This window comes from Eubalaena glacialis, chromosome 10 (genome assembly GCF_028564815.1).
Source record: "Eubalaena glacialis isolate mEubGla1 chromosome 10, mEubGla1.1.hap2.+ XY, whole genome shotgun sequence".
NCBI classification, from domain to species: domain Eukaryota; kingdom Metazoa; phylum Chordata; class Mammalia; order Artiodactyla; family Balaenidae; genus Eubalaena; species Eubalaena glacialis.
The window spans coordinates 68,768,252-68,780,556 of record NC_083725.1 but is presented as its reverse complement, the minus strand read 5'-3'; the positions used below and the strand labels follow the sequence as shown (position 1 = coordinate 68,780,556).

General features: G+C 44.4%; 1 protein-coding gene across 2 annotated transcripts in view; it reads left to right on the top strand.

Moving 5' to 3' along the window:
- The window catches only part of PPME1 (protein phosphatase methylesterase 1), a 76,894-nt gene extending 67,798 nt beyond the window's left edge, over window positions 1-9,096 (top strand). For both annotated transcript variants that reach the window (XM_061201262.1, XM_061201261.1), the window contains 5 exons: window positions 680-809; window positions 1,712-1,756; window positions 5,773-5,837; window positions 6,469-6,536; window positions 7,876-9,096. In XM_061201262.1, the coding sequence (XP_061057245.1) occupies window positions 680-809; window positions 1,712-1,756; window positions 5,773-5,837; window positions 6,469-6,536; window positions 7,876-7,894 (327 nt within the window). In that variant the 3' untranslated portion in view covers window positions 7,895-9,096. The remainder of the gene's footprint in view (window positions 1-679; window positions 810-1,711; window positions 1,757-5,772; window positions 5,838-6,468; window positions 6,537-7,875) is intronic.
- The last annotated feature ends 3,209 nt before the right edge of the window (window positions 9,097-12,305 follow it).

Sequence of the window (12,305 nt, the reverse complement as noted above, 5' to 3'; positions counted from 1 at the left end):
GAGAACCTTTTATTTGTTCAGCTTGTATTTGATGAGTGCATACTCTGTGCCATCTACTTTATATCGAGATTTAACAGATATTGACATTTTGTCATATTTGTGTGAGATTTCCTTTTTTAAATTACTGTTGCAGGAACATTATATCATTGTCATAAATAAAAATATAAGAAAACATGTTCTACGAACAAATCAACATTTTCAGTTTTCCCTTCCAGTTCTTTCCCAAAGTATACCATATTTTTCCAGTAGTAACCCTAACTTAGATGACATGTTGTACTCTGCTTCTTTCACTTAATATTATATTGTAAGCATTTTTCATACTACAATGTGTTTTTGTAGTTTTTCTTCTGATGATGTGTTCTTTTTGCCAAATGAGTATAAGAAGCTCAATCTTGGCCTTACCATTTACTAGCTTTGTGATCTTAAGAAAGTTACCTAGGTTCACTGAAACAAATAGAAGTAAAAAGTAAACTTCTAATTATCTAAACATGGAAATTACAACAATAACCTATGTCACAAGGCTGTTATAAGGATTAAATGTATATTAAAATGTCAGGGACATGGTAAGCTCTTAATATGTGCTAGTTTCCTTCCCTTTCCTTTTCCCAGGGACCTAGTTTTTATCCTGTTCCTCCATGGGTTGCTCTCAGAGACTCAAAACTTGCTCTTATTCCTCCAGACCAAGAAAGACCATCCTTACACTTGGAGAATTGAACTGGCAAAAACAGAAAAATACTGGGATGGCTGGTTCCGAGGCTTATCCAATCTCTTTCTTAGTTGTCCTATTCCTAAATTGCTGCTCCTGGCTGGTAAGTGTGTATGTGTTTTTATTAGTCAGCTTGGGCTGCCATAACAAAATACAATAGACTGGGTGGCTTAAACAACAGATTAATTTTCCCACAGTTCTGGAGGCTGGAAGTCTGAGATAAGGGTTGCAGACTGGTCGAGTTCTGCTAAGAGCTTTCTTACTGACTTGCAAACAACCACCTTTTTACTGTGTTCTTACATGGCAGAGAGAGCGAGAACAAGCTAGCTCTCTGGTGTTTATTCTTATAAGGACACTAATCCTGTCCTATGAGGGCCCTACCCTTATGACCGCATTTAACCTTAATTACTTCCTCATTTAACCTTAATTACTTCCATATCTCCAAATATGCTCACATTGTGAATTAGGCCTTCATCATATAAATTTTGGGGGAACACAGTTGAGTCCCTAGCAGTGTAGGTATATTGTCATCTCAGCATGTCTTTGTTAAAACTATTTACCAAATGGGTAGCGGCTTCCAAAGTGAAGTACCATCCTCACTCATTTGTGCCCTTTCTCCTCCCTTTGCCAAATCCCTAAACCTAACTAAGAATAAGCATCCACCTGGGATGGCCGAATTCTGGCCTGGCCTCTGCCTGGTCAAGCCCAAGTCCTTCTCCTTGAGTGGTATAAGGATATTCTGAGTATAATGGAAATTTGAAAAGTAAAACCCTATTTTCAGAAACCAGCTTAAACAAGCAAAGTGGTTACAGGGAACCTCAGCCTAGAAAGCTTCATGTGGTGAGAATATACCCTCAGGGAGTTAGGATTGGCATTAACATGAATTGAGAATGTCATCATGTTTACAACTCTGTAGCAATTTTTACTTCATTATTGAACAGCAAAGCCTATTTCACACAGCTTTTTTCTAGTAAGCTACTTATGGATTCTCTTATTTTGTTCTAGGTGTTGATAGATTGGATAAAGATCTGACTATTGGCCAAATGCAAGGTAAACCGTGAAGAAATTATGTTCCTAGGTCCCCTGAGGGCAGAGAAATGGGCAGAGTCATGTGGAAATTTTCCATCTAAAAATGGGAATTATACTACCACATATGCCTCAGAGTTGTAAGGATTAAAGTGAGGCAATGTCTTTGAAAGGGGCATTATAAACTATAAAGTACTCTGTGTAAATATACAATATTGTGAAAGGAGATATTCTGAATACTGATCAGTATTTTTATTATTGTTAGAATTCTTAGGAAAGGGAAAGGTCCAAGATAACCCAGATACAAAACGGTTGAACTCTATTTAGAAGACAGCATAATGAGGTGGTAAAAGCAAGGACTCTGAGAACTGCGTTTGAGTATTGCTTCCTTCCTACTAATTTTTTTGACCTTGGGCAAGTTACTTGACCTGCCTCAGCTTTAGTTTTCTCAATCTATAAAATGAGAAAATTGATGGCAACCTCACAAGGATTGTGAGGTATAATGAGTAGGAAACTGACATGTTGTGCTTAGGTCCAGGTGTGTTGGCTAGATGACTGTGGAGGTAGTGGAACCAATTTCATGGAAGCTTTTGGCTTTAGTACAGATGAAAGGCCTGGTGAAGGTGAAGTCAATAGGCACTGACAACTTTGGGATATAGGAAGAAGAGGTGCCAACTCCAAGGCCAAGGTTTCGAGCTTAAGCAGATTCTGTTCTTGACCTTCCTTCTTTTCTACTTACTCTTCCTGGGCAGTGTCATGGCTCCCATTTATACCCTGATAACTGCCAAAGCTAAACATCTGACTCATACCTCTCCATGTATCAAACCTGCTGGACATCTCTACTTGGATGTCTCATGGGCCCCTCAAACTGTTCCTTGAGCTGTCCTCAAGCTCTCCACAGAGAAGGGGGCTGTTTTCCTTGATAATAGTTGTTTAAAGGCCTCTGAATGATTTATCAAACTCTGGCCTTAGACCCTCATACCATACCCTTCCCTTCCCCCAACTACATAGTGTCCTGAGGCCTTGAGGAGGACCATGGGCTGGGACTATGTAATTTTTTTGGCACTGATGTTGGTAATTCTGTTTTTTTTTTAAATTAATTAATTTTTAAATTTATTTTTGGCTGCGTCAGGTCTTTGTTGCTGCACGTGGGCTTTCTCTAGTTGCGGCAAGCGGAGGCTACTCTTTGTTGTGGTGCATGGGCTTCTCATTTCGTTGGCTTCTCTTGTTGCGGAGCACGGGCTCTAGGCGCGTGGGCTTCAGTAGTTGTGGCACGTGGACTCAGTAGTTGTGGCTCGTGGGCTCTAGAGTGCAGGCTCAGTAGTTGTGGCGCATGGGCTTAGTTGCTCCGCGGCATGTGGGATCTTCCCGGACCAGGGCTCAAACCCCAGTCCCCGCATTGGCAGGCGGATTCTTAACCACTGTGCCACCAGAGAAGTCCTGATGTTGGTTATTCTGAGCTTAGACATTTTTCCTTAAATTCAATTAAGCAAACCTTTTCTAAGCACTCTTTCTGTGTAAGACCTGTGCTTGATGCTGGGCACACAGAAGAATCAGACATAGCTCTTGATACTATCTGAAAGCAGTTAATCTCTACTAGAATAGCATTTGGAATCAGTGTTGATCACCAGCCTTGGAAGCAGATAGTCCTGGGTTTGGATCACTCTTACTGGTTTTGTGGCCTGAGTGCATTGCTAACTTCCTTAATTCTGAGTTTCTTCACCTATCAAATGGAGATAATGAAATATCTCAATTCAACTGTGTGAGGTTTAAATGAGAAAATGTGGGTGAAGTAAAATAAATGATGGCTTCATTGTGTCCAGGAGGCACTCCTGATACTTCATTAAATCCCTCCTGTTTCCCCAGTAAGGTTTATGCCAAGACCACCTTCTCTTTCAAAGCATCCCATGAGTATGTATAGAGAGTAAATGGCTGGGATGAGGGATGACATCCATAAAACAAAAGGAAATGGCTAAATCACCACAGATTCCAAACCACAGCCTTCCCAGCACTGTTTAAACCAGCTGAATTAGTTACTGAATCCTAGAAATCCAGCACTCATTTATGGTGCAACTTAGGTGAATGATTTAGACTCTCTGAACCTAAAGTTCCTCATCTGTAAGACTGGCAGGGAGGGGCTTCCCTGGTGGCACAGTGGTTAAGAATCCACCTGCCAATGCAGGGGACACGGGTTCGAGCCCTGGTCCCGGAAGATCGCAACTAAGCCCATGTGCTACAACTACTGAGCCTGCGAGCCACAACTACTGAGCCCACATGCCACAACTACTGAAGCCCGCGCGCCTAGAGCCCATGCTCCGCAACAAGAGAAGCCACCGCAATGAGAAGCCCACGCACTGCAATGAAGAGTAGCCTCCGCTCCCAGCAACTAGAGAAAGCCTGCGTGCAGCAACGAAGACCCAACGCAGGCAAAAATAAATTTAAAAAAAAAATTGTCGGGGAGTTGCAAATATGCCCACCTCATAGAATAATTGTGAGGATTACCCATGATTATGTTATTTTATGTGTACTGGGTACAGTATTGTTAGTATATGTGAGTTCTCCCTGATTCCTTATACCCACTCTTCCAAAGAGGAGTGAAAAATGCACCACCAGTCATCAAGGTTTGAGTTGTAAGGTTTATCAGGTTATTTGCTCGATCGTTCATTCATCCAAGACTTACTAAACACTTATTTAATATCTAGCCCTGGCTTGGGCCCTATTAGGGATATAGAGCAAGTAGTGATATTAGCCCTGTTCTTACAGAAATGACACACTCCTGGGGAGGCAAGCACCAGTGGCATATAGATATTAGCTTACAGAACAACAGGGGCACAAGCTGCTCTGTGTTTGGATCCATTAAATGCATTAACAGTAGTACATTAGGAGACACAGTGGAGAGGGGACTAGGCTGGAGTACCCAGAGGCAGCTTACTGCAGGAAGAGGGGCATAAGCAGGACCTTACTGGAGGGAATGGTCTTAGTTCCTCTGCTGACTAATTAAGTGGCCTTGGGCAAATCACTTCACTAATCATGGCCTTGGTTTCATCATCTCAAAAAAGAATTTCAGTATTTGTCCTGCTTAATTTTATAGGGTAAATTTGAGAATCAACTTAAAAAATGGATAGGTGAGTATTTTGAAAAAAAAATTTTAAAGCACTGTGTAACTGGGGTAAGAATCCCAGAATGTGATAACCAGAAGGACTTCCAGAGCTTACTCCCTTATTTTGTAAATGGAGACACTGAGACTCTGAGAGTCTGCTCTCTCTACCTATGGGAGCTCTGGGTCCCATATTCTTTAGTCTCCTTAGAGATCTTGCTTTATCAATCATTTCTGTTCATTCTTAATAACTATCACATTAGTTGTGAGCTTACAGTGTTCTACAGGACAGTGTGAGAAAGTGCCTAGTACCGTGTCTGGCACATAGGTAAGCACTCAAATGGTAACTTATTATTGTAATAATAAATCTCAAAGTCCTTAACATAGCCTACAAACCCCTTAATGGTATGGTCCCTGCTTACCTCTCCAGCCTCATTGTTAACTCTCATGAGCACCATGCCAAAGTTTTTCTTTTCAGGAGCAAATACCATTTCATCCTTCTTTCTTTGTGTAAGTTATTTTTTCTGTGTGGGAAGCCTTCCTGGATCCCTACTTGATTGCAAAGCCCCTCTTCCTGTGTTTTTCCAGTTCTATATGCTCTGTGTTATCATAGGAACTACATGCTGCATTAAAATGTTGGTTTTTATGTTTTACTCTCCCACTAGACTGTAGTGTATACAGGAACTGTTTCTATGTGTCTGGCCCAAAGTGAATGCATACTAAATAGATGCAGAAAGAAAAAGTGAAGGGAAAATGATTTGCTCAAGGTTACAATTTCAAGTATTACCATCCTCCTCAAAGGCTAGGTGTAATTGGGTCCAGAGTATTGGCAGGGAGGGGATGGGGGAGTCCTGGCCTCCTGGAGTGACCTGTGAGGCTGCAGAGATGGTAAGGAGAGGACCATTTTAGTCCCTGAGGTGGCTTTGGTTTGTATCTTCCCCAGGGAAGTTCCAGATGCAGGTCCTACCCCAGTGTGGCCATGCAGTCCATGAGGACGCTCCAGACAAGGTGAGTCTGGTGCTTGATGACTGTAAAAGGACAACGTGAGAATAACTGTGGATCTCACAGAAGATAGAACCAGCCTCTGAGTCAGCCTGTGTCGCCTGCAGCAGCTGCTGTGGGGCCTACACAGATGGGACTCCACCAGCTCCCCAGACCTCTCCCTGGCAGCTGCTTCTGGTCTTGGCTTTGTGTGTATGGGCTGAGGAGTTACTGGCACCCTGCTATTTCACCCAGGGCCCTATGGTTAAGATCTTAAGCTCTACTTCTCCATTGCCCCTGAAAGCCAGATGGTAGAAGGGATAATCGGGGTAGAAACTGCTCCCTAAACCACAGTCACAGTTAGGAATTAATATGTGCTCCTCCTGTAGGAAAAAAGTGCTTTGTAACTCTAAGGGGATAAATAAGCCTTCATATCATTCCTCTTGACTTCTCTGGACCCATCCCTGGCAAATGGTGGGGAGGAGTCTCCCAGCCCTGCCAGGACCCAGGTCCTTTAGATTTCAGGCTCCTCAGAACTGTAGGTAGGACCCATGAGTCCACCAGAGAGCCTTACCTTCCAACAGAAGCCCACCAGACCTCCAAGGATGAACCCCGTTGCTACCCTTAACATGGCCTGGAATATCTCTCCCTTTTCCAGGTAGCTGAAGCTGTTGCCACTTTCCTGATTCGGCACAGGTTTGCAGAGCCCATCGGTGGATTCCAGTGGTAAGGAAGTACAAAGGTTTAAGGAGCCCAGCAGTGCTCCAACAAAGAGATATTTGCGAGGTTATAGATATCTCTGCCTTACCCCTGCCTGGTTTAGGTCACCTTGCCTTTCTTCTTCCTCTTCAACACAGAGCCCAGCGTGTGTGTTTCTGCAAAGCCATGGTTGGTTCTTTCCATGTGCTCTGGTTCAGTGAGTTGTTGCCTAGCTGACATTAAATGATGCCTAGTCCCCCACCCTCACTGTGATGCGTACTTCTTCTTGAGATGCCCCTTCCTGTGGAGGCTGGGATGGGAATCCGTCCTTTTCCAGGCTCTTGGAGAAGTTCTATATGCCTTCTCCTGCCCTGCTGCCAAGGAAGGTGGGGCAGGCCTTGAGGCTGTGTAGAGATCCGGAGCAGGGTTTCCAACCCCAGCACTAGTAACGTTTGGGGTGGGTAATCCTTTGTGGTGCGGGCTGTTCTGTGCACTGTAGCATGTTGAACAACATCCCTGGCCTTTACGTACCAGAAGCCGGTAGCACCCCCGAACACACACAGCTGTGACAGGCAAAAATGTTTCTAGATTTTACCAAGTGTCTCGCGAGGCAAAGTCATTCCCAGTTGAGAACCACTGGGTCTAGAGGAACAAGGATGCCCCTCATCCTAGGAAGCTCTCCGTGTGATTAGGCAGACATAGTAGGTCTCTTTGTTGAGGAGGAGGAAAAGAGGCATGGTGACCCAAACCACACGGGCCCGGCCCCACCTCAGGGAGCTCCCAGTCTTTGCTACAGAAGGCCCCTGATCCTCAGAGAGCCCACAGTCCTAATGAAGAGTCACACCTGCCAGTTGGGAAGTCTCTTATCTGATTTTGATGATGGTCTAGGGGAACTTGTTCCCCACCCTCAGGAAGTTTGAAGAAGAAAAAATGTTGAAGAAAAAGAAAGGGTTTCTGCATTAGGGAGTTCTGAATGCCAGGGCCTAGGAGGTGTGGATGACAGAGCAGGGTAGGCATTGGAAATGAGGACAGGAGCCTGGTACAGTGAGCCACACAAGTGATTCCCTTATGCCAAACCACCCCTCAAGCAGCTGACCATTGATGGATCCCAGGAATCAAAATAAAGACTTAGTTTCGCTTAATAAGCAGTGTTTGGGGCCCCGGGCCCATTTGGAGCTGTGGTCAAATCGGCAGTACCCTGAGAGCAGACCCTGTGTCTAGCCCTGGATGGGGCTGAGAAGAGGTGGGAGAGATCTACAAAGGCCTTGGTGATCATTAGGGAGGGTTTCCTGGATGAGACAGAGTAAGCAGGGGGAAAGCTAGTGACGGTCACATTTGTTTTCCATTCTCTTTCTACTCTTCACAGTGTGTTTCCTGGCTGTTAGTGACCTGCTCTCCTTCCCTCCCTCAACACTGAGCTCTGTTGTAAATACATCGCACCAGAGGCCACTGTGATGCCGCTGTCTCCTCCTCACCATCCTGCCCGACCATGTGACACCGGCTCCCTATAGACGGGCATCCCCAGATGTACAAACCCTTTTCGTGTATTCCTGCCGAAAGCATTGTTTTCCAGGGCCTTTGACCAAAATTGGTCTCCCCAGTTTAAGGCTCCCCAGCTCCTATCCCTTCCCTGTTCAGGGGTAGCCCCTGCCTGTCCTCCCTGCCTTGCCTAGGGTGAAGCCTCCATCAGAACTGCCACCCTGGGCCCCTATTCCTGGCATTAGGCAATGCACCTGCATCCATATGTTTCCCAGGCTCAGGGACCTCCATTCCTTGAGATTGTTTTTGCCATGGTCCTGTCCTACCTCATGGGATGGACCACGTGCGGGATGGTCCTTATTTTTCCCTTTTAAATAAAATACCAGTCAGGTACCTTTTTATCCCCGTCTTACTATTCTAGGCTTGGAAGACCCAGAGAGGCCAGGATCTCATCCTTAGGTACAGGGGTGGGGGATGGATAGCATCACAAGAAACCAGCCTGAATATCAGGCCCAGCCAGTCCAAGCACATGGCCTCCCATCTGGGGAGGGCCCACGGTCCCACTCCCACATGTCTGGGCACCTGCCCTGGGCTGAGGCCAGGCTGCTCCAGGGGTCTCTTGAGCCCTCACCTGCCACAGGGCAACCCAGGTTGAATACAGCCCACGCACAAAGCCACAGGCTAAGGCCCGTGGAGTTGTTTTTAAGAATCAAATTGAACCATTTTCATAATTGGTCCCTGGAGGTGTGCAGAGTGCCCGCTTGCCTTTTCTAGACCCACAGCTTATCTTAGCCATTTGTGGTTTCCATGTTACTCTTCATAGAAACAGTACAGCCCAGCATCCTCAATATTTGCCCTCTTCCAGCTGCCTCATCACAGCACTTCAGCCTCCCCCTGCTGCCCAGGCACGCCATTCCCAAGGGCAGGGAGGGGCAGTCTCCTGCAGCCCATCTTTTCTGTGACTGTCTTAGGTGATGCGTAGCCCCCTCCACCTTTCGACCCAACAACTTCCTGTCCCTGTCCTGCTGCAGGGTCTGAAGTCTGGGACCTACTTTGTTTCTTTGTTATTTATGATCTTGTTTAAAGAAAATAAATCTCCTAACCTTTATCTATCTGGTCTGTATGGAGTTGTCCTTATTTCTGTTGATCTGGGGGCAGGGAACATTTCACTGGATTTAGTCACCATAGAGCACCAGAAAAACCTCTTTCCTGCAGCCTATCAACATCTTATGCTCTGCCTGCTCCCCAGATCCATAATGCCCAGTGGAATGGACATAACCAGCCTCCACTGCAGCCCGGGAGACTATATTCCAGTCCCATCTCTTCCAGTTATTTGCTGTGTTGACTCTGGCCCAGAACAGGACAGTCTGTACACCGTCCACATGACCTCAGGCACTCAGGGCTTCAAATCTGCCAATACCCAAACTTTGTCTACAACCTAGATATCTCCTGAACTCTGGATACTTCTAGAGTTACTAGATACCTAGATACTCTAGGTCCATCTACTTCTCCATATCTCCCAGATGTCCAAAAGCCACTCATATTGACCATTCCTAAAACCGAACTCACCTTCCCCCTAAAACTTGTTCTTCCACCCACGTTTCCTAGCTCAGTAGTGATAGATACCACCATCTCTCCACTTGTCCAAACCAGGCAGCCAAAGTGCCCTAGATGGCACCCTCTCTTACATCCATATCCACTCTACGACCAAACCCTGTCCATTCTCTGTTCTATGATGTCTCCTTTCCTTGCCTCAGCCCTTCCCCTGGTTATCCTCTACATACTGTTGGAGTCCTCTTCCTAGTAGGCTTTGGAGCCAGGCTGCCTAAATTAGAACCTAAGGCCCATCCCTTACTGGCTGTATGAGATAGCTGCGTACTCTCTCTCTTTGCGCTACAGTTTCCTCATCGGAAAAATGGAGATCAATAGTATTTACGCCAGGGAGTCTTGAGGACTATGCAAGTTAATATAGGTTAAGTGGCTCTCTCAGTAACTGACACAGGGTAGGCACTTAATAAATAGTTCCTGTCATGTCAATCCCATATTATATTTAAGACCTTCTTTACTCAGAGTGGTTTGTGGGCCAGTAGCATCAGTATCATCTGGAAGCTTGTTAAAGATTTTGTCCCTACCCCAGACCTATTGAGTCGGTACTGATCTGCATTCCAACAGGCACATTAATCCTGAGAAGTTCTGGTTTAGATGTTCACTAAATATTTCTGAGTAAAGCATGAGCTCCCTAGCAGAGAAGAAAAGTGCCTTGTGTGTGATCTGCATCCTCCCACCAAGCCCTTTGGGGGTGGGGTGGGGAAAGGAGCGGGCCAAGGTCTCTTTGCTGGGCTGTGTGCACTCTCTACAGGGGGGCAGCATAGTCAAATGCACGGTTTTCAGGGACACATATCAGACACTTTTGTTAACCAGGCAAGTCATAATAGTCATCAAAGTTGATCATCAGCTAATTCACTTTACACATATCTACTTAATCCTCACGGCAACCCTATGAGGTAAGTGATGTTATGTTCCTTTTACAGGTAGGCATTAGGTCCAAATTTATATAGCTCAGAAGTGGTGGTGTCAGAATTCAAACCTAGGTTGCTTCCTCTTCACGCTTCACACAATATAGGGGACCCTGGTCAGAGTTCTTTCTGGTGCAGATACCTGGCAAGAGGATGATGACCAGCCTTGATGGATGGAGACTGAAAATGAATGAAATGTTCATTGAGCTTTGTGTTAGATACTGTGCTAGTTACTTACATCTTTATCCTTTGTATCCTTGTGAAGTATGGGCATTATCCCCAGTTTATTTATTATTATTTTTTTTTTAAAGTTCACATAAATTATATTTTTAAGTTGAAGTATAGTTGATTTACAGCATTGTGTTAGTTTCAGGTGTACAGTAAAGTGATTCGGTTATACATATATATGTATTCTTTTTCAGATTCTTTTCCATTATAGGTTATTACAAGATATTGAATATAGTTCCCTGTGCTATGCAGTAGGTCCTTGTTGTTTTCTATTTTACATATAGTAGTGTGTATCTTTTAATCCCAAACTCCTAATTTATCCCTCCCCACCCCCACCTTTCCCCTTTGGTAACCATAAATTTGTTTTCTATATCTGTGAGTCTATTTCTGTCTTGTAAATAAGTTCATTTGTATCATTTTCTTTTTTAGATTACACATATAAGTGATATCATATGATATTTGTCTTTGTCTGTCTGACTTAATGTGATAATCTCTAGGTCCATCCATGTTGCTGCAAATGGCATTACTTCATTCCTTTTTTATGGCTAAGTAATATTCCATTGTATATACATATACACACATATATATATATACCACATCTTTATACATTTATCTGCTGATGGACATTTAGGTTGCTTCCATATCTTGGCTATTGTAAATAGTGCTGCAGTGAACATTGGGGTGCATGTATCTTTTCGAATTAGAGTTTTTGTCTTTTCCAGATATATGCCCAGGAGTGGGATCGCTGGATCATATGGTAACTCCGTTTTTAGTTTTTTAAGGAACCTCCATACTGTCTTCCATAGTGGCTGTACCAATTTACATTCCTACCAACAGTGTAGGAGGGTTCCTTTTTCCCCACACCCTCTCCAGCATTTATTATTTGTAGACTTTTTTGATGATGGCCATTCCAACTGGTGTGAGGTGATACCTCACTGTAGTTTTGATTTGTATTTCTCGAATAGTTAGTGACCTTGAGCATCTTTCCATGTGCCTGTTGTCCATCTGTATGTCTTCTTTGGAGAAATGTCTATTTAGATTTTCTGTCCATTTTTGGATTGGGTTGTTTGCTTTTTTGATATTGAGCTCTATGAGCTGTTTGTATATTTTGAAAATTAATCCCTTGTCGGTTGCATTGTTTGCAAATATTTTCCCCATTCCATAGGTTGTCTTTTCGTTTTGTTCATGGTTTCCTTTGTTGTGCAAAAGCTTTTAAGTTTAATTAGGTCCCATTTGTTTATTTTATTTTATTTTTAATAAATTTATTTATTTATTTATTTATTTATGGCTGCGTTGGGTCTTTGTTGCTGTGCACGGGCTTTGTATAGTTGCCGTGAGCGGGGCTACTCTTCGTTGAGGTGTGTGGGCTTCTCATTGCGGTGGCTCCTCTTGTTGCGGAGCACGGGCTCTCGGTGCACGGGCTTCAATAGTTGCGGCACACAGGCTCAGTAGTTGTGGCTCACGGGCTCTAGAGCGCAGGCTCAGTAGTTGTGGCGCATGGGCTTAGTTGCTCTGCGGCATGTGGGATCTTCCCGGACCAGGGATCGAACCCATGTCCCCTGCATTGGCAGGC